The 23,870-nt window shown below is 45.8% G+C and overlaps 1 protein-coding gene across 2 annotated transcripts in view; it reads left to right on the plus strand.

The window, feature by feature from the left end:
• The window catches only part of LOC137327949 (alpha-1,3-mannosyl-glycoprotein 4-beta-N-acetylglucosaminyltransferase B-like), a 281,525-nt gene that overhangs the window by 215,082 nt on the left and 42,573 nt on the right, over window positions 1-23,870 (plus strand). For both annotated transcript variants that reach the window (XM_067993941.1, XM_067993951.1), the window contains exons 8-9: window positions 9,008-9,122; window positions 19,807-19,937. In XM_067993941.1, the coding sequence (XP_067850042.1) occupies window positions 9,008-9,122; window positions 19,807-19,937 (246 nt within the window). The remainder of the gene's footprint in view (window positions 1-9,007; window positions 9,123-19,806; window positions 19,938-23,870) is intronic.

Genomic DNA, 23,870 nt, shown 5'->3' on the forward strand with positions numbered 1-23,870 from the left:
GCAGGCTATAGGGCTGCTCAAGATGCGCTTCAGGTGCCTTGATCGTTCTGAGGGAGCGCTCCAATACACGCCACTCAGAGTGGGACGGATTATAGTTGTCTGCTGTGCCCTGCACAACATGGCACAACAGAGAGGGGTGCCGCTGGAGGAGGCCCCATGCACATCCGCCACCCATATTGAGGACGACAATGAGGAGGAGGAGGAGGAGGAGCAAGAGGAGGAGGAACGACCCATGGGCCGAACACCGGCTCACCTGGATGTTCGTCAGGCCAGGGAGGCACTCATATGTCAACGGTTCTCCGAACATCAGACTGTCTGAGGCGTTCACACCTCATCACGTGCACAGATGAGGGGCCATACCAGCCCCCTCCACAGAAGAGTGGTGCCATTACTCCTGCACCCACTGTAGTGTGACCCAATGGGTGGGACCAGGTGTTCGTCGTCATGATGAGCCCCACGAAAGGGACCTATTGCACAAGCCGCTCAAGAATGGACAAGAGGTGGCAGTAGTGGTGAGAACAATTGTGTTTATTGTGTATGTGGAGTAAACGACTATAAATAAAAACATAACAAATTGTCATACACCCTGATGCATTCCCTTTGTGTTCATAACACCTTGGCCTTACGTTTGCGGGAACCCCTACGTGGTGCTACCCCTGTGGCTCCAGCAGAGGTAGTGGCAGGTTGCTCTTGTTCGTGCCCTGACCGGGTAGATGCTTTGGGCCGACGCCCCCTGGGTTTCGCTGCCTGTGAGGGCACCTCCACAGACTGCTCCTCCTGCACCTGTGCAGGGGCAGACTCGGCCACCTGGAGAGGAGGCACCATTGCGGGTACTGATTGAGAGGGGGGCAACGGGTGAGACGTGGGGGCACTTTGAGTAGCGTCCCCACTTCCATGTCCCCGTTCACCATCTTCCCTCTCATGGCCTAGGCCCACATCACCCCTTCCACCCTGCTGGACGGCAGTTTGGATGACCTGTGTGAGACCTTGCAAGGCCACCTCTAATGTATCTGACAGCCTGTTTATGGCGGCAGAATGTTGCTCACCCTGAATCCGAACAGCCGTTGTCAGGGCCTGGATGGACTCAATGTTGAGCTGTGCGTGACGCTCGAGGGAGGCTAGCCTTTCCTCCACCGCAGACGTTCCCGCACCTACCCGCGACACTATGTCGCCGATACCCTCCTGTACTTGTGCCACCATTGCCCTCATGCAGGAGTTGGACTGCTCCATCACCTGCGCGATTGTGGACAGTGCGCATGGCACCTCTTCCAGTACCTCGGCAATGTGCTGGTGCCCCTCGACGACTCTCCTTTTGACTGGTGGCCCCCTGGGTTCAGCATCTGGGTCTGGCTGAGCAGAGCCTGGAGAAGAGTGCTCCCACCGACGCGGACCCTCCGCGGCTGCCCCTGCCACCAGGGTCTGCTCATGCTCACATGTGCGCGGTGACTCACCATGTGCAATCCCAACTAATTGAGGAGGGGGACCCACCGAGGTGTGTGTATCTGCGCTGGTGGATGCTTGGCTCATATATGATGATGGACCCTCAGAGACCGGCATGTCCTCTGAGGAATCGCCCTCCACAGACACGGCGCTCGCAGACGGCCCTGCAAGAGCACAAAGGGCAATATCAGGCATGTGGACAAATGTTGAGGTGCGGCAGATGCCAAGTGATGCTAAGATCATTCGCGATCATGAGTGCTGAGTGTCAGCTTTCCGTTACCGGACGTTTCTGCAGCCCCAGCCTCGCCATCCGCCACGGACAGGCAATGTAGCGTGTGGCTGATCTCCAAGGCGTCCACCTCGGCGTCGGTCAGAACCACCTGGTGTGGCTGGCCCCCTCGGTGCGTGCCCTTTCCCGGGCGTTCTTGCATCTCTTCTCCTGTCAAGGCAAAACAAAGATGCGTGATTGAGTGATGATTGCATTGTGAGACGCTTCAAGCATTGGTGTGGGTGGGTTGAGCGTGTGGGAGATGGATGGGAGGATGCGTGTGCCACATGCCCATCCCATTGTATGTGGATTGGGGTGTCCCATTGTATGTGGATTGGGGTGTGTGGTAGTGTTCGAATGGGGACAGGGACGGTGGTTACGTGCAGGCATGGTGAGGATGATAGTTGAGTGGCTGTGAGGATGGATGCGGGAGCGCTGTGGTGGCAGTGCAGAAGGGGTTGTGAGGTCTTTGAGGTGATGTGGAAGACGGAGTGTGGGAGAGTGCGTTCGTGTACTCACTTTGCCGGACCTAGTGAGATCGTTGAATCTCTTCCGACACTGCATCCATGTTCTTGTGGTGTTGCCCCTGCTGCTAACCTCCGCGGCCACCTCCGCCCATGCCTTCCTGGTGGCGGAGCCAGGGCACTTCCTTCTGTCGCTGGGGAACAACGTCTCCCTCCTCCTCCTTACCCCGTCCAGCAGCAGCTGGAGTGAGTGGTCAGAAAATCGTGGGGCAGCCTTACCCCTGGGGTGCTCCATGGTGTGCTACTTCTTGTTTGCAGCAGGAGGAGCATTGGTGGACTGCCCCTTTAAATAGAGCTCCACCGGCGCGCAGCTGAGAAGCGGAAAACCCGTAACCACAGCTTAATGACTTCAATTATCCTGTGATTGCGCGGGGGATGCACTCAATTCACCGGCCGCGTTATCCACGTGCCCGATAGCAACCCCGCCGAGAACCTGCAGGCCTGCTAACATCGGGCCCCAGATGACTCATGAACCATTAAAGAATAGTTCAATTGAAATATACCCTTCATCTGAATTCTAAAATGAGTTTGTGTCCGCATATGATAGTTAGTTTTGTTATAATGGAAGCCTTGGAGTTTTCACAGCAGTTTTTTTTGGATCATTATCACCTATTCAAATTTCCCAGCATTGCGTCATAACAGTCAATGCATGGACGGATAATGCTATCCAATGTATGGATGGATAATGCTATCCAAACTAAAGAATCCAACATTGTAACCTCATTTTCACAAGTTTATTGAGTGATAATCTTCTGTTGATAACAATGAGATACCAAGGGGCTGATTTTCGGATGGCGGAGCGGGTGCGTTGGGGGTGGGGGGGCCCCTAAAATTGTAGAAATCCGGAGCGGGTTCGGAGTCCAGCTTGAACCCATTGACTTCCGGGTTCCCCAGTGACGCATTCGGGTGCGCGCACACGTCCCGAATGCGGGACTCCCACCGACAATTAAAGCCGGCGGGCTGATGATTTACATACCGTGACAGATAGTTAAGGTACTTGAAATACCTCATTGAGTAGACATTTTGGCAGGGTTGCAATTTTGAAGGATCCTCAGCGTGTTTCCCGTACTGTGGGAAACACTCCCTGTTCTAGCAGACGTGTTTCAGCCAGCAGCCAGTGGGAGATGCAAATGCTTATTTGACAGGTGGGGAGAAAACCTCATTTATTGTAGCAGGGCACTCTGACACTTCAGACAAAGTTTTGGCCACAAGACCTTTGTGTTTTCACTCAAAATTCTTACTTTCCACCCAAAACTTTGCTCTGCAAACACATTTACCTACTTTGCAGACCCTCTGAAACTCACACCGTCAGGATGGGGGGGCGCCATGGCATCATTCATCACTTCATCCGAGGACGAGCAACATCACCAGCCTCGCCAGGCACGGCGTTCACCTCCGCCACGTGGAGCTCCACGACACAGTGCTGCGCCATAGGCACCTGCACAAGTGCACGGAGGGCAACAACAGAGAGAGCGACGTCGCAGGAAGCACTACCCTCGCCACAGGGTCTACAGACCGAGGCTCAGCTTCCTGGACCTCTCTGAGGAGCAGTGCATACAGAGGCTCAGAGTCAGTCGCCAAGAAGTCGCAAACATCTGCAGCCTCCTTCATGCCGAGCTGCTCCTGGTTGGGCCGAGCAGCATCTCCTTACCTGTCACTGTCAAAGTCACCACTGCCCTCAACTTCTTCGCATCCGGATCATTCCAGAGTGCCACCGGAGACATCGCCAGGGTCTCTCAGTCGTCTGCACACAAATGCATAAGGCAGGTTACCGACTGCTTGTTTAGCAGGGCCTCGCACTACGTCAACTTCCCCGTGGATGACCTCAGCCAGATGGAGAGGGCAGTGGGATTCCACGCTGTGGCTGGCTTCCCACAGGTGCAGGGTGTAATTGATTGCACCCATATAGCATTACGAGCACCTCCACACGAGCCAGGACTGTTCATCAACAGGAAGGGCTATCACTCCATCAACACTCAGCTCATTTGTGACCACTGCAAGGGATTCCTTCATGTGTGCGCCAGATACCCTGGCAGCTGCCACGATTCCTTCATCCTCCAGGAGTCCAACATCCCGCTCCTGCTTCCACGCACCGCAAGGGCTGGCTCCTTGGGGATAAGGGATACCCCCTGCGCACGTGGCTCATGACACCTCTGAGGAAACCCACCACCGAGCAACAGCGTAGATATAACGACAGCCACATCACTACCAGGTCAACAATTGAGCATGCTATATGGCTGATCAAGCTGCGCTTTAGGTGCCTTGATCATTCTGGGGGAGTGCTTCAATTTGCACCAGACAGCATTATAGTCGTGTGTAGTGCCCCACACAACATGGCACAACAGAGAGGGGTGCCGCTTGAGGAGGCCCCATCCATATCTGCCAACCACATTGAAGAGGAGGAGGAGGAGGAGGCAGAGGAGAAGGAGGAGAAGGATGAGGAGGAGATGGAGGAGGCGGAGGAGCAACCCATGGGCAGAACAGCGGCTTAACTGGCTGCTCGTCAGGCCAGGGAGTCAGTGATTTGTGAATGGTTCTCCTAACATCAGACGGAATGAAGAGTCCAGTCCTCAACACCTGGACAGAGCAGCAGCCACACCAGCCCACCCCCCCCCACCCCCACACAAAACAGTCCTGCAGCTACACATGCACCCACTATAGAGTGACCCAATGGGTGGTATCAAGTGTGGGCATTCATGGTGAACCTCATGAAAGCGTCTTGTTACAGAAGCCAGTCAAGAATGGGCAAGACGTGGCAGTAGTGGTGATAATAATAGGATTTATTGTGCATGTGGCAGAAAACAAATATAAATAAAAAACATGACAAATCGTCAAACACCCTTGTGCACTCCCTTTGTGCTCACAAAACCTTCGCGTTGCGTTTACGGGAACCCCTACGTGGTGCTACCCCTGTGGCTTCAGCAGAGGTAGTGTCAGGTTGCTCTTGTCCATGCCCTGACCGATCAGATGCTCTGCGTGGACGCCCTCTGGGTTTCGGTGCCCGTGAGGGCCCCTCCAAAGACTGCTCCACCTGCACCTGTGCAGAGGCAGACTCAACCACCTGGAGAGGAGGCAGCATTGTGGGTACTGGTTGAGAGGGGGGCAACGGGTGAGACGTGGGGGCGCTTTGAGTGGCGTCTCCACTTCCATGTCCCCTTTTGCCATCATTCCTCCCCTGGGCCAGGCCCACACCATTCCTACCACTTTGCTGGATGACAGTTTGGAGGACATGTGTGAAGCCTTGTAAGGCCAGTGCCAGAGTATCTGCCTGCCTGTTTAAGACAGCAGAATGTTGTTCATCCTGAGTCCAAAGGGCCTATGTCAAGGCCTGAATGGACTCATTTGTGAGCCGTGCTTGAAGCTCCATGGAGGCTAGCCTTCCCTCCATCGCAGACACCCCGCACTTACCAGCGCCACTATCTCAGAGATGCCCTCACGACCCTGTGACAGTATCTCAGAACTGCCCTCCCTTACCTGTGCCACCATTCCACTCATGCAGGAGTCAGACTCTTCCATCCTCTGCGCGATTGTGGAGAGTGCGTGTGGTACCTGTTCCAGCACCTCGCAAATGTGCTGCAGTCCCTCGATCATTCTCCTTTTAATGGATGGCCCCCATGGTTCAGCATCTGTGTCCAGCTGAGCAGAGCCTGGAGAAGAGTGCTCCCACCGAGGCAGACTCTCCACAGCTGCCCCTGCCACCAGTGTCTGCTCATGCTCACATGTGTGTGGTAACTCATCATGTGCAACCCCAACTAACTGAGGATGGGGACCCACCAAGGTGTGTGTATCTGCGCTGGCGGATGGCTCGTTCAGATGTGACGGTGCACCCTCAGAGGCTGGCAGGTCCTCTGATGAATCACCCTCTGCCGTCACAGCGGTCACTGAAGGCCCTGTAAGAGAACAGAAGGCAATATTAAGTATGATAACAGATGTTGAGGTGCTGAAGATGGCAAGGCATGTTAACATCAATTGATATTGTGTGTGCTGAATGTTAATGTTCTGTCACCAGACGTTTGTCGGGTGCCAGTCTCGGTGTCCCCGACGGACAGGCACTCGAGGGTGCGGCTCAGCTTCAGCGCCTCCTGCTCCCTGTCTATGAGCACGACCACCTGATGCGGCCCCCCTCTGGTCCTCGCCCTCTCCCGTGCATTCTGGGCTCTCTTCTATATTGGGGAGAAAGTAGATTCGCGTGAGTGAGTGAGTGATGGTGATGTGGTCAACCGCTGAATGCATTGGTTTGGGTGCAGCTGACTGTGAAAGAGATGCATCAGAGGGTGAGTACAAGACAGAGCCATGACATTGTATGAGGATTGGGTTGAGCGGTAGTGGTGGGGTGAGTACTGGGGAGGTGAGGAAGTGGTGAGGAAATACAGGTAAGTTGAGGATGAGCTTTGAGTGGGTGTGAGGAGTGATGTTATAGAGTAGTGTTGGCAGTGCAGAATGAATTGGGGGAAGGGGGCGGTGATGTGGAATACGGAATGTAGGAGAATGAGTAAGTGTACTCACGTTTGCTGACCTAGTTAGGTCATTGAAGCGCTTCCTGCACTGGACCCAGGTGCGGGAGATGTTGCTGCTGCTGGTGACCTCCTCTGCTTCCTCGAGCCAAGCCTTCTTGGTGGCAGAGGCAGGCCACTTTCTCTCATCCACCGGGTAAAAGACATCCCTCCTCCTCCTCACCCCATCCAGTAGCACCTAGAGTGAGGCATCACTGAATCTAGGAGCAGCCTTTCCCCTGGGCTGCTCCATTGTGCTATTTGTGTGTTTCCTCCAGGAACAGCCATTGGAAGACTGTCCCTTTAAATAGAGCTCCTCCAGCTGACAGCCTGTGATGCGGGTACACAATCCGCCCGCTGCGCAACTTTCGGACGGCAAACCCGGAAGCCACGTTAAGTGGCTCCAATTTACCCACGATCGCGTGGGGAATGGACGGATTTTACTGAGCGGATTACCCACGCGCCCAATTGCCCCCCCCCCACTGCCATCCCGCCTCCCCCCAAATATTGGGGTCCAAGTGTAGTCTTGTGTTGAAATTGGGTTAGAGGACAGGGAATAATTAGAGCAGAGTTCACAATCGATATTCAGTCCACCTTCTTAAAATTATACATTCGGTCCTTATAGTTACATTTTTTATTATAAATTCCTATGTCCACATTTATAATGGAAACCATCTATGTAAACTTTTCCAGTTGTAATTTTACTCTCCCACCTGTGGTGGCACTGCAGTGCTTCCAGTGGTGGTGTGGGCCATTACAGTGTGACATGTTTGCAAGGGTAGTTTCCATTATAAATTTGGACATAGGAATTTAATAATGGAAAGATGACAGGAAGTGTGTGCACACGTAAGATTTTTTATATATATATATATATATATATATATGGCATTGTTCACGGGGAGTCAGAGAAATTTGTTGTTTTAAAACAATAGGGGTGTTTACGCCATGTAACAGAATATCAGGACCAGTGATTTACAGTGACTGAATAAGTCAACGTCCATTTTTATTGAAATCTATTCTGGGATTTTTATTCGTGCTTTAGTGATTGAATTGTACCACTCTGTCTATTATTGTGTGCAAACTACAAAAGAGGAAATGTGGGGCCTTTATAGTTTAATATATTCCTTTTCTTATATGTTTTATTTGTTTTTCACCCCTCCCAGGAGATTGCATGCTGGGTGGATGGGGTATTGGGATGCATTAGGCATCACAACTATAGCACAACTTATGCTCGTTTGTATTTAATTTTTATCCCTTACCATTTTCAAAGCTGTGAGTACTCAGCAAGACAAATGCAAGTTGCATTAATTAGAGGTAGTTATCTGGCATTTAGCAGTACTGGGGAATGGGACTTAGCTGCACTTGGGGGCAGTCCTATGCTTTAGTAGCACTGGGGATAGTCCTGGGCTTCAATAGCACTGGGTATATTTTTAAGCTTTGTTATCACTGGGGAATGGCCCTTAGGTTTGGCAGAACAGGGCTATAGTTTGCCAGTACTGCAGTGGGCCTGCTGCAGTTTGGCAGCATGAGGGGCCCTTTGATCTGGCATCCCGGGGTTTGGCAGAACTGTGGAAGGTGGAGATGAGGGTTTGGCACACCTAGGGATGCCAAAAATTGCCCAGATCTAATTTTAAGAATATGCCCTCTTGGTCTGGATTCCACTACCAGAGGAAATAGTTTCTCTGCATCTATTCAGTTAAATCCCTTTATCATTTTAAGACCTTGCTTAGATCACCCCACAACCTCCTAAACTCAGGGAATACAAACCAAGTTTGTACAACCGACCCTCATAATTTAACCCTTTGAGTCCTGGTATAATTCTGGTGAATCTGTGTTGTACCCGCTCCAAAGCCAATATATCTTTCTGAGGTTCAGTGCCCAACATTGAACGCCGTGCTCCAGATGGAGTCTGACCAAGGCTGCAATTGGACTGATGAGTTTACGTAGACAAAACCTATTATAAATGTGGTCATAGGAAAAAGCTGACACAAATAGTATGACAAAAAGTGACAACAGGACGTCAGGTTGTGCAGACAGGAAGTATGGGCAAGTGTACTATAACTGCTGAATTTCCTCTAGTAATGCACTGGTTAATCTATGTGTAAAATTCTTTGTGCACTATTTTACTAGTTGTTGACCTATCTATTTTAACTCTTGTTAACTTAGGACATAAAGGAATGTGTTAACCAATGCACTACGCAAAGAAATTAAGCCCCTACATGTTTACTTCAAGTATATTGCTTACATAAAGACTGATGACATTTTTTTTGTCTTTGTAACAGTTGGAGGATGATATTATAGCAACGTCCAACTATTTGCAAACTATGATAAACTTTGCACAGCAGCAGCATTCTGATGACTGGATGGTTTTGGAGTTTTCCCAACTTGGATTTATTGGTAAGTGTTCATAATTAGATTTTCCATACACAAAAGAAATGTTCATTTGGTAACAAATTTTCAAAATGCGTTTAGCCTACAAATAACTATATCTGGGGAAGTACAAATTTACTAATGTCTTTTATTACAAATGACCTAACGTTGAGTCACGCATGACATATTATGGAATTGTAAATTTTAAAGGTTCTTCACCAGATAAACATTTCAAATTTACAAATGGTGTATCTTCATGTAAAGAGCCTTTTTGTGTTCTTTATTTTAAAGTAACATAATTACAGTCAAGATATAATACAATCTCATTCCCAAATCACTTATAGGGAAATGTTTGAAAAGCTGAAATCTTTTTCAATCACTTATATTTCTCCCAATTTAGTTATTTTCATGCAATGTCACCTGCCCTAAAGGGACTATTGCAGGAGTACAGTTTCACAGGGGAGAGTCGCTCTTTAGTGTCTTACCCAATGGGTAATTCCTAATATGAGAGCCAAGACAGTGTTTGTCTGTAAGCTAATGCACTATGGGCACATCACAGCCAAGCTCAATAGCCACACGTGCTTTCTAGCAGACATTATTGAAGAGCAATCAGGGGCATTAATTTAGGCTGACTTCACCCTTTGTAATCCAGGCTGATAAGGCCATTTGTAGCACCCCCCGCGCCCCACCCACTGCCTTCCCAGTTGAGGTCAGTTAAGTCAGCATAGACCCGGGATCAAGCCCGGATTCTTTCCTGGTCTGTATGGCGCAGCACCAGAGTGGGCAATGCATTAACTAATTTAAGCCATTGAGGAAGCTTTTCCCCTCTAATATTTATAATAATGCTTTCGTATAAGGACTGTTTAAAAATCTATTCCTATTTTTTGAGGTCAGGTTTAGCTTGTGATGTGATTGACAGCCAATCACCTCTTGATATTGATTTAGGCCTTTTTTTAGTATTAGGGTGAAACTTTGTGTGATGGGGTTCAGTTCAAAGTAGATTTTCCCCTTCCAGTTTTTTTAGATTTATTTAAAATTTTCTTATTTTTGTTCAAAATTAACTGTACAGCTTAAATCTGAAGTAAAATCAGCATAAGTATTTTATGTAATAGTGCCTTCTGTTATGAAGCAAATCAATATTGGCCCTGAATTTCCTCGGACATCCTGCTGCTGCATCGCTGTAACTCCGTTGGAAGTGCACACTTCCGATGAAGTTACAGTAGTACAGCAGCAGAAAATCCGAGGAAATTCAGGGTCATTAACTTTTACTATTCTACCCTGTGAAAAAAAATTGCCATTTTATTCTGAATTTTTGTGTTCATTAAAGCAACGGATATCAGTGCTGTTGGAATGGAATATATTTTCCAATTTTACCACATAGTATCAGCATCTCGCTCCGTCAGGTCAGCTATAGACTAAAGCTCCTCCCTAATCTGCCTCGTCAATGCACCACAATCCCAACCTCGGTGTACATCCTCCCTACTGCACCATTGTGACTGTTCCACCTCACACACCAGCCATTCTTACCTCAGAATGTGATGGCCAGTTGTATTGCTGTGAACTGTGCCACTATGTTGAGACTGATCAGACTTTTTTCACATGTAACCCTTACAGCCAGCCATGAGCGACTTTCATATTACCACTCTGGGCTGAATTTCAATCTAGGCCCCCAGAGGTAAAAGGGCCTTGTGCTAAACCACACTGTTCACTGCTAATTTTTTTTAAAGATATATTATCGGTTCTAAGTAACTGTTGACAAATTTTTTTAAATACAAAATGAGACAAATTTTGAAAAATTCTTGGAGCCATGCTCTGCCACTGGAAGATTTCTAGCTGCCATTCGGCTTTAACCCTGACCCATCCTGGGGACTCAGTCACTAGCATAAAAGGGGCAGTGCCCACGCCATTTTCAGTGCAGTATGGGCATCCATCCGAAGGAGGACAGAAATTTAGGAGTAACATCCTGACACTCCATTGGAACAGCAGGCCGAGGCACTCGAGGACAATTTCTTTTTCGAAATATGCAATTGAAAATGTTCATTGCAATTTCCTAATGGCTATCAATGGTGCGATCAATTACTGCTGGGAAACTGGCATTAGGCCACCACCGCCACACTGGTAAAGTAAAGCACACTTTTACTAGGCCCTAGTAAAGGTAAAACTGACAGGTTTTTTGGCCAGCAGAAGACATGCCACCAGTCCCGCCTCTTTGAGTAACATCATAATGGGAGGATAATGAGGACAAAAATGCCTTATTCACCCTCCCAGTTGGAATTTCCCCACTTTAAAAAAGAACAAAGACCCAGTAGAACCAAGTCCCATCCCAAATGCCAGCTTCCTTGCTGGACCTAAGTCTTCTTTATGTTCTTCCAGGCCCAAGGATTTCAGGGCCAATGTAACTAAAATTTAATTCGAATTTTTTATTTGTTCTCAGGATGTGAACGACAATGGCAATTATTGTCCATTCTTGCTATTATAACTGACTGAAGATTTTTGCACCATCAGAAGGAAATTCCTACTGTAATCAATTCCTGTGAGCAGAAGTTTCACAAAGAGTTTTAGAAAATCTTTGGCTTTTTGTGACTGTCACAGAGCCACCGTAACTAATCTCAACTAGGACAATTGTAGGGGCCCCGCAATTAGCCATAGAGCTAAAAATGTCCATGTTGCTGAGTTAGGGAAAGGGAAAGTTTGGCCAGGCTTCCTTGGAAGTTTATGTGCATGGACACCAAGTTAGGACAGAATTGGCTTGGCTATGACATCATTCACAGTCAGGACTCTGTGTCAAAGTTCACACATGCGAAATGGCCACTTGACTAAGCAACTAGAGGGTAACTGCCAGTACCCTAGTGAGGCGGTCAGAAGGGGAGTGAGGAGAAAAATTGGAGAGAAAACAGGAAAAAAAGAAAATCTTTGATAGCTTCCCTGATATGGATAAAGGTACTTTCTAGTGTAAAAATGTGCCATTGAAACACTCTGGGAAGAGACAGGAAGGAGACAGATTAGCGATTTGTTGGACACAATGGGACACAGTCCTCTTTGCCCAATTTTTCTTTCTGTGCTCCAAACATACGAAAATGACGGGCAGAAAAAGACCAGCTGGTCCATCAAGCCTGCCCCACGTACATGATGTCTTCAGTGGCCTGTGTACAATATCACTTAGATCCTTTTCTCTCTCAACTGCTTTCAATATGATGTATATTCTGTAAATGATGTATATTCTGTATTGGTCCTAACTACAGGCATCACACTGCATTTATATTGGTTAAATGCTATTTGCCATTGTTTAGCCCATTGTTCTAGTGCATCTAAATCTTTATGCAGAAGATTGTACTCCTCTACAGTCTTAATCGTGGCACAAATTTTAGTATCACCCGCAAATTTACTGACCATATCCCCAACACCACTGTCCAAGTAATTTATAAAAACAATGAACAGTAGTGGGCCTAACACCGATCCCTGGGGGACACCAGTAGTAACATGAACCACAACCGTTGGCTACAACTTTTTGCTTGAGGAATTGGAGCTAATTTCTAATTCAGCATATCAAATTCCCACTGATACCACAAGATTCTACCTTGTGAAGTAACGTAGCGTGAGGTACCTTATCAAAGGCTTTCTGAAAATCCAGGGAGACAATGTCAACTGGATTACCCTCATCCACTAACCTAGTAACTTCTTCAAAAAACTCAATTAAGTTTTTTCCGGAAGCCATGTTAAGTATCTCTAATGGGCTCTTCTCTTTCCCAGTGATCATAAAGGGCCCCTTCAAGCATCGTCCCTATGATGGATGTCAGGCTAATGGGCCTGTAATTTCTTGGCTCTGATTTGCCCCCTTCTTTGAAAATCTGTTCTGCGCCCAGACAATTTCAATAACATGAAAATCTGCCCCAAAAGTATCCAATGGGCTGTTATGAGGGAATGACACATGAGCAAAGTACAAATGTAAAATAAAAACAGAAAATGCTGGAAATACTCAGCAAGCTAGGCAGCATCTGTGGAGAAAAAAAACAGAGTTAACATTTCAGGTCGGTGACCTTTCGTCAGAACTGGAAGAAGTTGGAGATTTAACAGATTTTAAGCAAGTACAGAGCCAGGGAAAGGGGTGAAGGGGGGGGGGGGAAGGGGAGGGGAGGAAAGAACAAAAGGTAAGTTCTCTGATAGGATGGAGGGCAGGAGTGATTAAATAACAAAAGGGATGATGGTTCAAGGCAAGGAGGGTGGTGATGGGACAAGTAAAAAAATAAAAGATGGGTCTAGAGGAGTTGTAAATGGCAACATCAGAACCATTACCAGAACTTACTGTCTGAAAAAATGGGAGCAGTGGTTATGACCTGAAGTTATTGAAATCAATGTTGAGTCCAGAAGGTCGTAAAGTGCCTAATCGAAAGATGAGGTGCTATTCCTCGAGCTTCCGTTGAACTTCATTGGACCAGTGTAGGAGGCCGAGGTCAGAGTGGGAGTGAGACGGAGAATTAAAATGACAAGTGTTTGGGCCCCTGGACAGTAGGAAGGGAGGAGATGAAAGGACAGGTGTTGCATCTCCTGCGCTCACATGGGAAGGTGCCGTGGGGAGGACAGCAGTTGTTGGGGGTGATGGAAGAGTGTGGCGGAAGGAACGGTCCCTTCAGAAAGGGGAGGGAAAGGGAAGATGTATTTGGTGGTGGCATCGCGCTGGAGGTGGTGGAAATGGCGGAGGATGATACGTTGAATGTGGAGGCTAGTGGGGTGGGAGGTGAGGACAAGGGGGGGGACCCTATTGTGGTTCTGGGAGGGAGGAGAAGGAGTGAGGGCAGAAGTGCGGGAAATGGGATGGACACGGTCGAGGACCCTGTCAACTACAGTGGAGGGGAATACTCGGCTGAGGAAAAAGGAAGGCACTGGTGTAGAAGCTGGCATGGTCAGAACAGATGCAACAGAGACAGAGAAACTGGGAGAATGGAATAGAGTCCTTGCAGGAAGTGGGGTGGGAGGAAATGTAATCAAGGTAGCTGTGGGAGTCGGTGGGCTTACAGTAAGTATTGGTTGACAGTCGAAGCTCAATGGAAGTTCGAGGCACAGCAGCTCACCTATCGAATAGGCACTTTACAACCTTCTGGATTCAACGATGATTTCAGTGACTTCACATCATAACCACTACTCCCATTTTTACGGACAGCAGGTGCTGGTAATGGTCTGCTGTTGCCATTTACAGCTCCTCTAGACTTTACTTGTCCCATTACCACCCTCCTTGCCTTGCACCATTGTCCCTTTTCTCTTTTAATCACCCCTGTCCTCCATCCTATCAGAGATCTTCCCTTTTGTTCTTTCCTCCCCCCCCCCCCACCATTGCCTGGCTCTGTACTTGCTTAAAAACTGTTAAATCTTCAACTTCTTCCAGTTCTGACGAACGGTCATCGACCTGAAACATTAACTCTGTTTCTTTCTCCACAGATGCTGCCTGACTTGCTGAGCTTCTCCAGCATTTTCTGTTTTTATTTCAGATTTCCAGCATCTGTAGTATTTTGCATTTGATACAAATATGTAATGATGTCAGGTCCACTTTGGATGAAAAATGCATCTAATTGGCCTTTGTTAAGTTTTTTGCACCATGGATACAGAATACAACGATATGAAGTTAAAATAGTTCAAAAGCAGTAATCAAAGCAATGCAAACATAGGAGATCTGAGAGGAGGGAGTGCTGACAGCTGGGAGAGCTGCGTGCTGGGAGAGCTGCGTGCTGGGAGAGTTGCGCGCTGGGAGAGCTGAGTACTGGGAGAGCTGAGAGCTGAGAACGCTGAATCATAGAATCATAGAAAGGTTACAGCATGGAAGGAAGCCATTTGGCCCATCGAGTCTGTGCCAGCTCTATGCAAGAGTAATCCAGCTAGTCCCGCTCCCCCCGCCCTTTCCCCGTAGCCCTGCAAATTATTTCCTTTCAAGTACTTATCCAGTTCCTTTTTGAAGGCCATGATTGAATCTGCCTCCATTACCCCCTCGGGCAGTGCATTCCAGATCCTAACCATTCGCTGTGTAAAAAAGTTTTTCCTCATGTCACCTTTGGTTCTTTTGCCAATCACCTTAAATCTATGCCCTCTGGTTCTTGACCCTTCCAGTTTCTCTCTATCTACTCTGTCTAGACCCTACATGATTTTGAATAACTCTATCAAATCTCCTCTCAACCATCTCTATTCGAAGGAGAACAACCCCAGCTTCTCCAGTCTATTCACGTAACTCAAGCCCCTCATCCCTGGAATCATTCTAGTAAATCTCTTCTGAACCCTTTCAAAGGCCTTCACATCTTTCCTGAAATGCGGGGCCCAGAACTGGACACAATACTCCAGCTGTGGCCGAACCAATGTTTCATAAAGATTCGTCATGACTTCCATACTTTTGTACTCTATTTATAAAGTCCAGGATCTCATATGCTTTTTTAACCGCTTTCTCAACCTGCCCTGCCACCTTCAACAATTTGTTTACATATACCCCCAGATCTCTCTGTTCCTCTACCCCTTTTAGAGTTGTGCCCTCTAGTTTATATTGCCTCTCCTCGTTCTTCCTACCAAAATGTATCACTTCGCATTTTTCTGCATTTAATTTCATGTGTCCGCCCGTGCCACCAGCCTGTCTATATCCTCTTGAAGCCTATCACTATCCTCCTCACTGTTTACTACCCTTTCAAGTTTTGTGTCATCTGCAAATTTTGAAATTGTGCCTTGTACACCCAAGTCCAAGTCATTAATATATATCAAGAAAAGCAGTGGTCCCAACACTGACCCCTGGGGAACGCCACTGTACACCTCCCTCCGGATTGAAAATCAACCGTTCACCACTACTCTCTGTTTCCTGTTCCTTAGCCAATTCTGTATCCATGTTGCTACTGCCCCCTTTATTCCATGGGCCACAATCTTGATGATAAGCCTACCGTTTGGCACTTTATCAAACGCCTTTTGAAAGTCCATATACACCACAACAACTGCATTGCCCTCATCTACCCTCTCTGTTACCTCATCAAAAAACTCTATCAGGTTAGTTAAACACGATTTGCCTTTAACAAATCCGTGCTGGCTTTCCCTAATCAATCCACCCTCATCTAAGTGATTGTTAATTCTGTCCTGAATTATCGTTTCTAAAAGTTTTTCCACCACTGAGGTTAAACTGACTGGCCTATAATTGCTGGGTTTATCCTTACACCCTTTTTTGAACAACGGTGTAACATTTGCAATTCTCCAGTCCTCTGACACCACCCCCGTATCTATGAATGTTTGGAAGATTATGGCCACAAATTCCACCCTTACTTCCCTCAGCAGCCTAGGATGCATCCCATGTGGACCGGGTGAGTTATATACTTTAAGTGCAGCTAGCCTTTTAAGTATCTCTTCTTTATCAATTTTTAGCCCATCCAGTACCTCAGTGATTTTCCAACTTGCACTGCCAGTGGTGGAAACTCTGTGCCAGGATCATGCATTCAGATTTTTGTTTAAGACAAATGTGACTTCTTCTCAAAACAGTGAGAAGAACAATGATACTGCAGTCTTGGCCGTGACTGCAGGGACCATTTGAAGTAGTTAGCTTGGTGGCAGTGTCGATGCTAGGGAAATGCTTGTTGTTTAGTAGGTAGTTATTCTGTAAGAGTTGCACGAAGAGGGTACGGCTGTTAAAGTTTAAACAGTGGGAACATTCTGTTATGCCCCTATATATAAAACAAAAACAGCTCAGTGAAATTGTGTTTCATGGTGTGAAAAATGTAGCTCTTGATGCACTGGAGTATTCTCATCAAAATGTGGATGTCCCATGCCACAGAGTAAAGCACAACAACAACAACTTGCATTTATATAGCACCTTTAACGTAGTAAAATGTCCCAAGGCGCTTCACAAGATTGATTTCCAAACAAAATTTGACATCGAGCCACATAAGGAGATATTAGGACAAGGGACCGAAAGCTTGGTCAAAGAGGTAGGTTTTTAAGGAGCATCTTAAAGGAGGAGAGAGAGCTAGAGAGGCAGAGAGGTTTAGGGAAGAAATTCCAGAGCTTAGGGCCTAGGTAGCTGAAGGCACGGCTGCCAATGGTGGAGCGATTAAAATCGGGGATGCGCAAGAGGCAAGAATTGGAGGAGCAGTTTTGTTTGCAGTTTTGGTCTCCTTATCTGAGGAAGGATGTCCTTGCCATGGAGGGAGTGTAATGAAGGTTTACCAGACTGATTCCTGGGATGGCAGGACTGACGTATTAGGAGAGATTGGGTCGACTAGGCCTATATTCACTAGAGTTTAGAAGAATGAGAGGTGATCTTATCGAAATATATAAGATTCTAACAGGGCTAGACAGACTAGAGGCAGGGAGGATGTTCCCAATGGCTGGGGAGTCCGGAACCAGGGGGTCACAGTCTCAGGATATGGGGTATACCATTTAGAACCGAGTTGAGGAGAAATTTCTTCACTCAGAGGGTAGTGAACCTGTGGAATTCTCTACCACAAAAGGCAGTGGACGCCAAGTCATTAGATGTATTCAAGAAGGAGATAGATATATTTCTTAATGCTAAAAGGATCAAGGGATATAGGGGAAAAGCAGGAACAGGGAACTGAGTTAGATGATCAGCCATGATAATTTTGAATGGCGGAGCAGGCCCGAAGGGCCGAATGGCCTACTCTTGCTCCTATTTTCTATGTTTCTATGAGCACAGAGATCTCGGAGGGTTGTAGGGCTGAAGGAGATCACAGAGATAGGGAGGGGTGAGGCCATGGAGGGATTTGAAGACAAGGATGAGAATTTTAAAATGGAGGCATTCCTGGATCGGGAGCCAATGTAGATCAGCAAGCACAGGAGTGATGGCTGAACGGCACTTGGTGCAAGTTAGGAAACGGGCAGCAGAATTTTGGATGGGCTCAGGTTTATGGAGGGCGGAAGATGGGAGGCCAGCCAGGAGAGCATTGGAAAAGTCAAGTCTAGAGGTAACAAAGGCTCAACAAGTAGTGATTTATGCCTGAGTGGTAGGAGAAATTGAAAGGTATTGCATTTCACTCCATATTACACAATCTTTTGGGAGGAGGGGTTTGGGACAGCAGCAAGTTGGGGACATTCAAGAGATTGTTGTTGCCAGTTGTCATGGAGGAGCATATATTCTGGTCTGGAGTACTCCATTTTCCCAGTCAAAGAAGGGCACAGATAAATAAGAAGTGGGTAAGGGAAAGATGAGAATGTTGTAAAACAGTAGCTTTAGAGTTGGAGCGACAAAAACAAAGGGGAAGTTGCAAACCCTAGATTTTGAGGTGGTATGTGCTTTTTTAAAAATGCTCCAAACACATCAGACAGATTTAATGGTAATTGAGCTCTCAAACTGTCCAAAATTTTAATCAGGATTAGATTCTACTTTATAAGGTCTCTCGCAGTCATTGAATATTTGTGACCTGCTGGATATTCCAATTTGGTTTGGAATTAAAACACAGTTTGATATAAATCTCTGTTCTGTTGTTCAAAAACACAAAACATCCAGTGGTGTATTTTCCTTTGTGTGCAAGGTTAAAGAAAGATCCCTTTACTAAACTTTCATTGGTTTATAATGAAAATTTAGTGAAAGAATTCTTCTTTAACTCTGCGCGCAGAGCAGTTATGTTTCTGTGTTTGCCATTGTCTTGAAAGAAAATGGTAACTATTAATAATATTAGAAAGCCAAACGTTATTATCTGTGCTATAATACAAAAGGGCTTTACTGTATTTCAGAACTTGGAGTAGAATTCGGTTTGCAGTAACCATATCAAGTTTCATACATTTATACAGCCTCAATAGGCTTGCAGCTTTTAAGGAGCTCATCATTGATACCAGTCTGAAGGAATGCTGATATTTGAGCCATGCTGCCTAAATTTTCTTTGCTATTGAGACGTTTTAAACTGTTCTTATCAAACAGGATGCTGTTTCCAGGATCTTGGAGGTGTTTGTAACTCCTTTGTATCTGAATGTGAATTAAAGTTGTCCTTTACTATAGACAGTAAAATTATAAAGATATCACTGCCAGTTGTATGAATAATACAATCAAGGGAAAGTCAACTTTTAAATGTAACATTCTTTTTTTTAAAAAAAGGACACTTGTTTACTGAGTAACCTGAGCACACGATAGATATCTTGTTTTTCAGATATTCTCTATTCTTCACATTTATTAAAGCACCTGTGCTTACATAATTGAAAATGGGGCCAGATGTCAGTCCACAAAAAACTATATTGACCAGCTGCTGCATTTCAAATGACCACAGTACTTAAAACTACAGTATCATTTTCACAGTTATCTATTTTACAATGATCAATATATTTAGTCTAATTTAAAAGTGAGAAATCCAGTAAATCACACTAATTAAATTTAGATTACTTTTGAAAGGCTACTAAGTTTCAAAGAGGTGCTGCTTTGTTCACTGGAGAGGAAAAATAACCAGAAGAACTAGACATCATTTACATTACAATCAATCCAATGATATCTTTGCAGCACAGTGACATGTTTTGAAGCAAAGTTTGCCACTGCAGACAAGGATTTAGCAAACAGAAGAAACTTATCCAACTGTTTTTTCATTATGCATCTGCTTTTATAAAAGTATATAATTGTACTCACTTATTTCATTTGTTATCTTCTGCTGACTTCTTCAGTTATGAGTATGCCTCAACTAATATGGGTAGTAGAATCTCCCACTAATGTTTAGAGAGTTGAATTAAAACTTTTTTCCCTCTTGTTTACTGTTTGATTTAGGAAAGTTGTTCAAGTCTCCTGATCTGACACTAATCGTAGAATTCATTATCATGTTCTACAAGGACAAGCCTATAGACTGGTTACTTGACCACATACTGTGGGTGAAAGTATGCAATCCTGAGAAAGATACCGTAAGTTAATTTCTCTTTCATGGTCAGTAGCTCAAACACCAGCAATGAAACCTGCAATAATCATCTGATGATGTCTCTATTTCAATTAATCTTGGTTTGAATATTAGTAGCTGAAGGATATCTTTGCTGTATTTTGAGGACAATTGCGACTGATGAAGGATAGCTAACTATCTCACTGTTATGACGTTAATGTATCCACAGGCAGTTGGAGAAGGGCTATACAAACAATGAATTATTTGGTTTGAGAAAAAAAAAGTTTTAAAATATGGAATTAATGTTAAAAATCTTTTATGATGTGCTTCAATAGTAACAATGGTAATTTGCATGTATGTTGGGTAAGTGACCAACTCAGCCTCCTTTACTGTCCTTCATTCATCCAACTTATCTTCAGTTTGGTTGGAAATTGCAACTATCTTTTTTCTACCCAGATTTCTGCCTTCTCTTCTTAAGGTGCTGATTCCTACTGGGGTACAGGTTCTAGGGGTTCCAGCAACCCTTAAGTACCCATCGGAAGAAGCCATTCCTCAAGTGTAAGCAGGCTGTGGAGAGCAGCACAGCTGCGTCCAATGCCGTCCTCACCCAATGGACAAAAAATCGTGCCAACTTCCTGCAATGGACTTCTGGCAAGCGAACCTCCATGCTGGGACCACAAACACGTAAAATATTCTTATAATGCCAGGTGGAGCCAGCATCCATCACACACTGTACTCCAGAGAAAGTCTTACAGAGGATTTTGTGGCAAATGAAGAGTTTTTCCCCAACACTGTGTGGATTCTGTTCTCTGAGTGGTGCATTTTTAGTGATCTCTTATCATTTCTATTGATCTACCGCCAAGTGAGAATTCAACATTCTCTTATACCTTATCACTTATCATGGGTGAACTACCTCATTCTGAGGTGGTACCAATGAGGTGGTAATTTGTACAATTCTAACTAAGGTTGATATTTTCCTCCCTGTATAAAGTTTAACAAACAAGTAGATGTGAGTAAACAGTAGAGCAATTCTGGGTAGAAAACTGTAATGGACTTTCCTTCTATTTCACTTCGTCTTGCTGCCATGCTGAAATTTATTAGTGAAAATTAGCCCAAACAAAAAAAAAGATTAAGAATCGTTAAGCCCTTGATAAAGAGCAATGAAGAGAAACTGATGCAGTTTTGCTCAGGTGGGATAATTATGAAGATTGGTTTCATTATTCACAGTCATACCTGGGAGTTAGTTGTACTAAGGAAGGACAAGATTTCAAAGTTTCAACAGAGCACTCACAGAAATTGTGTTTCCACTCCAAAGCAAAGCTGCAGCTGTAGCTGTAAGGTACTAATGAAAGAGCTTATAAAAACTGCACATGTTTCATAACTGACAATGTGCTTGTCCAAAGACATAGTTTATTACATTTTTTAAGAAAAGCCCTGGTGTGATATGAGAGTTAATTCCACAATCCTATGGAGAAGCCACAGTCGAAGGGAGCACAGAATGGAGATCGCGTTACAGGATTGTAGCCCTAATTTTCCAATCTGCGCTGTCTGCAGGCACAGCTCCCTCCTGGGAGCAGGGGAACGCAGAATTAGTTCTATAGCATTTAAATAGAATCACCGTCCACATCTGCTTAACTGTCTGCCAGGGTGGGGATGATTTTCACCTTCACCACATGGGTGATAACCTGGCTGGGCAAATCACCTGCCCTTTATAGAAATCGGGGCCATAGGGAGTCTATAAAGGGCGGATGGATTTGCTCTGCCAGGTTACTGCCCAAGCGGCAAAATTGAAAATCCCTCCCTCCCCAACCCCCCATCCACCTGTGTGTCTATAAAAATAAGCATGTGTATATCTTAATTATCATCAAGGAACTTTATAGCCCATTTTGACAGATTGTAAGGAGAGAAACGACTCAGCCCAAAAGCACAACAATCAATGGAGATCATGTGCAAGTTGAGCTGTCCCTGATTATTAACAATAGGTCAGCAAGCTTCGTTATATCTCAGAACAATTTTACTTGTGGTTATGTACTATTTATACACATTCCTTATCTGTATACTAAGGGGGAAAAACTTGGATCGGGCCTATTATTGGGCGCGGTAGCGCGATCCGCTGGTACCCCGCGCCCAATGGCCCCGCACAGCTGGACAAGACTTTCATGAGGCCTGAGGACTTAACTTCAAGCAGTGTTCGAAATCAGCATTGACACGAAGATTCAATGCTATTCGTGCTTTCCACCAGTAGGGGGAGCCCGAATCTCTTAGAGGCAGGCTCTCTATTAAAAATCTCTTAAAGGTAGCTGGTACCTGTTACTTGCTGAAAATAACAGTCTGCTGTTTGCACGGAATCTGAACAGAGATCAGACGTTGCACATGTAAAACACAGATGCAGATCCCATCCTATGTTTACACACTGATGAGTTATGTTAAAACATTGAATAAAGGTTGCGCACTACTAAATCACACATCCTCCAATCTGCACACCAGACCTCACCAATCTGCTGATCTGAGTTGCTACCAGGCCTGTGAGAGTGCATGCACCAAGGTTCTCTGCTGATGCACTAGAGACCTTGGGTACAAGGGGAGGACAGAAGGAGAGACATCCTATATCCGGGGGTGGGGGTGGGGGGCAAGAGGCATATACTCAAAAGGCAGTGGGAGGCAGCGGGGGACGAAGTCAATGGCAGGTGCACAGCATCACGAACATGGATGCAGTGCAGGAAGAAGTTCAATGCTTTGACATGAGTGCTCAACGTGAGTGAGGTCAACTGTCAAGTGGCGTCTCCTACCAACTGCATCACGCACTACACCCCCCGTCCCCCCACATACAAATAAACTCTTTCCATCAGTACTCAACTCTTCCAATCAGATGCTTGCTCTCACCCTTACACATTACTACTGTTGCAAGCCACTCACCTACAACTCACAGGCCACACACACTGGCAGCTATTCACCCATGACAGGCACATCACCCAGACACACGTCCTGCTTTCTTGCAGGAGAAGGCGGCACACATCAGGAGGCAGCAAGTGCCAATGGCATTTAGCTCCTCGAGCCTGTTCCACCATTCAATGAGATCATGTTGGACCTGTGACCTCACTCCACACACCCGCCTTAGCCCCATATTCCTTAATACCCTTGGTTCACAGAAATCTATCAATTTCAGATTTAGAATTCACAATTAAGCTAGCATCAACTGCCGTTTGCAGAAGAGCATTCCAAACTTCTCCAACCCTTTGCTTGTAGAAGCATTTCCTAACTTCACTCCTGCAAGTCCTGGCTCTAAATATTAGGCTATGTCCCCTCGACCTAATATTCAAGTATAGAAGACCTCCAAAAACAGTTACAAATGTCTCAACAGCCAGAAGCAATAATCCAGCCACTAACCTGTAAATCCTGCATGGTCCCTTTAAATAGCACTGGTGGGGGTCCTCCAGGCACTCTAAGACACATTCAGATGTTCGGGGTTAAGACTGTGCGTTGAGTTGAGCGTTAAATGCCAAAGTGGTGTCTATCACTTTAAATCAGTGTTGCACACTGATTGTATCGATTTTCTCCTTACTTAAATGCTTCCGGCGTTCGGTATTTGTACATGCAGTAACTCCTATACCAAGATGGCGTCCAGTGCACATCATGCTGGAAACGTGCGAGCACAGCCAAGATGCCATCTTGGATGTTGGAGAGGCCGTGTCGCGCTAAAACAACGGGCGCTACACGGCCCAATTTAGCGCCCTATGAATTGTTTAGTCAGACAATTAAAATATCTAAAAATAATGCCACTGAACAATGATTTCACAACAAACATGATATATGTTAACAGATACTAGGGGAACCTAATGCTGTATTGCTCAATTTTTTCCACAACTCTAATTCTACATAAACTGGCAATCTGGAAATGCAGTACAAATATTATAGATTTGCAATTTTTGATGACAAAGTGCAAGTATATACCAAAAAGTTG

The sequence above is a fragment of the Heptranchias perlo genome, chromosome 1, assembly GCF_035084215.1.
Source record: "Heptranchias perlo isolate sHepPer1 chromosome 1, sHepPer1.hap1, whole genome shotgun sequence".
Taxonomy (NCBI): domain Eukaryota; kingdom Metazoa; phylum Chordata; class Chondrichthyes; order Hexanchiformes; family Hexanchidae; genus Heptranchias; species Heptranchias perlo.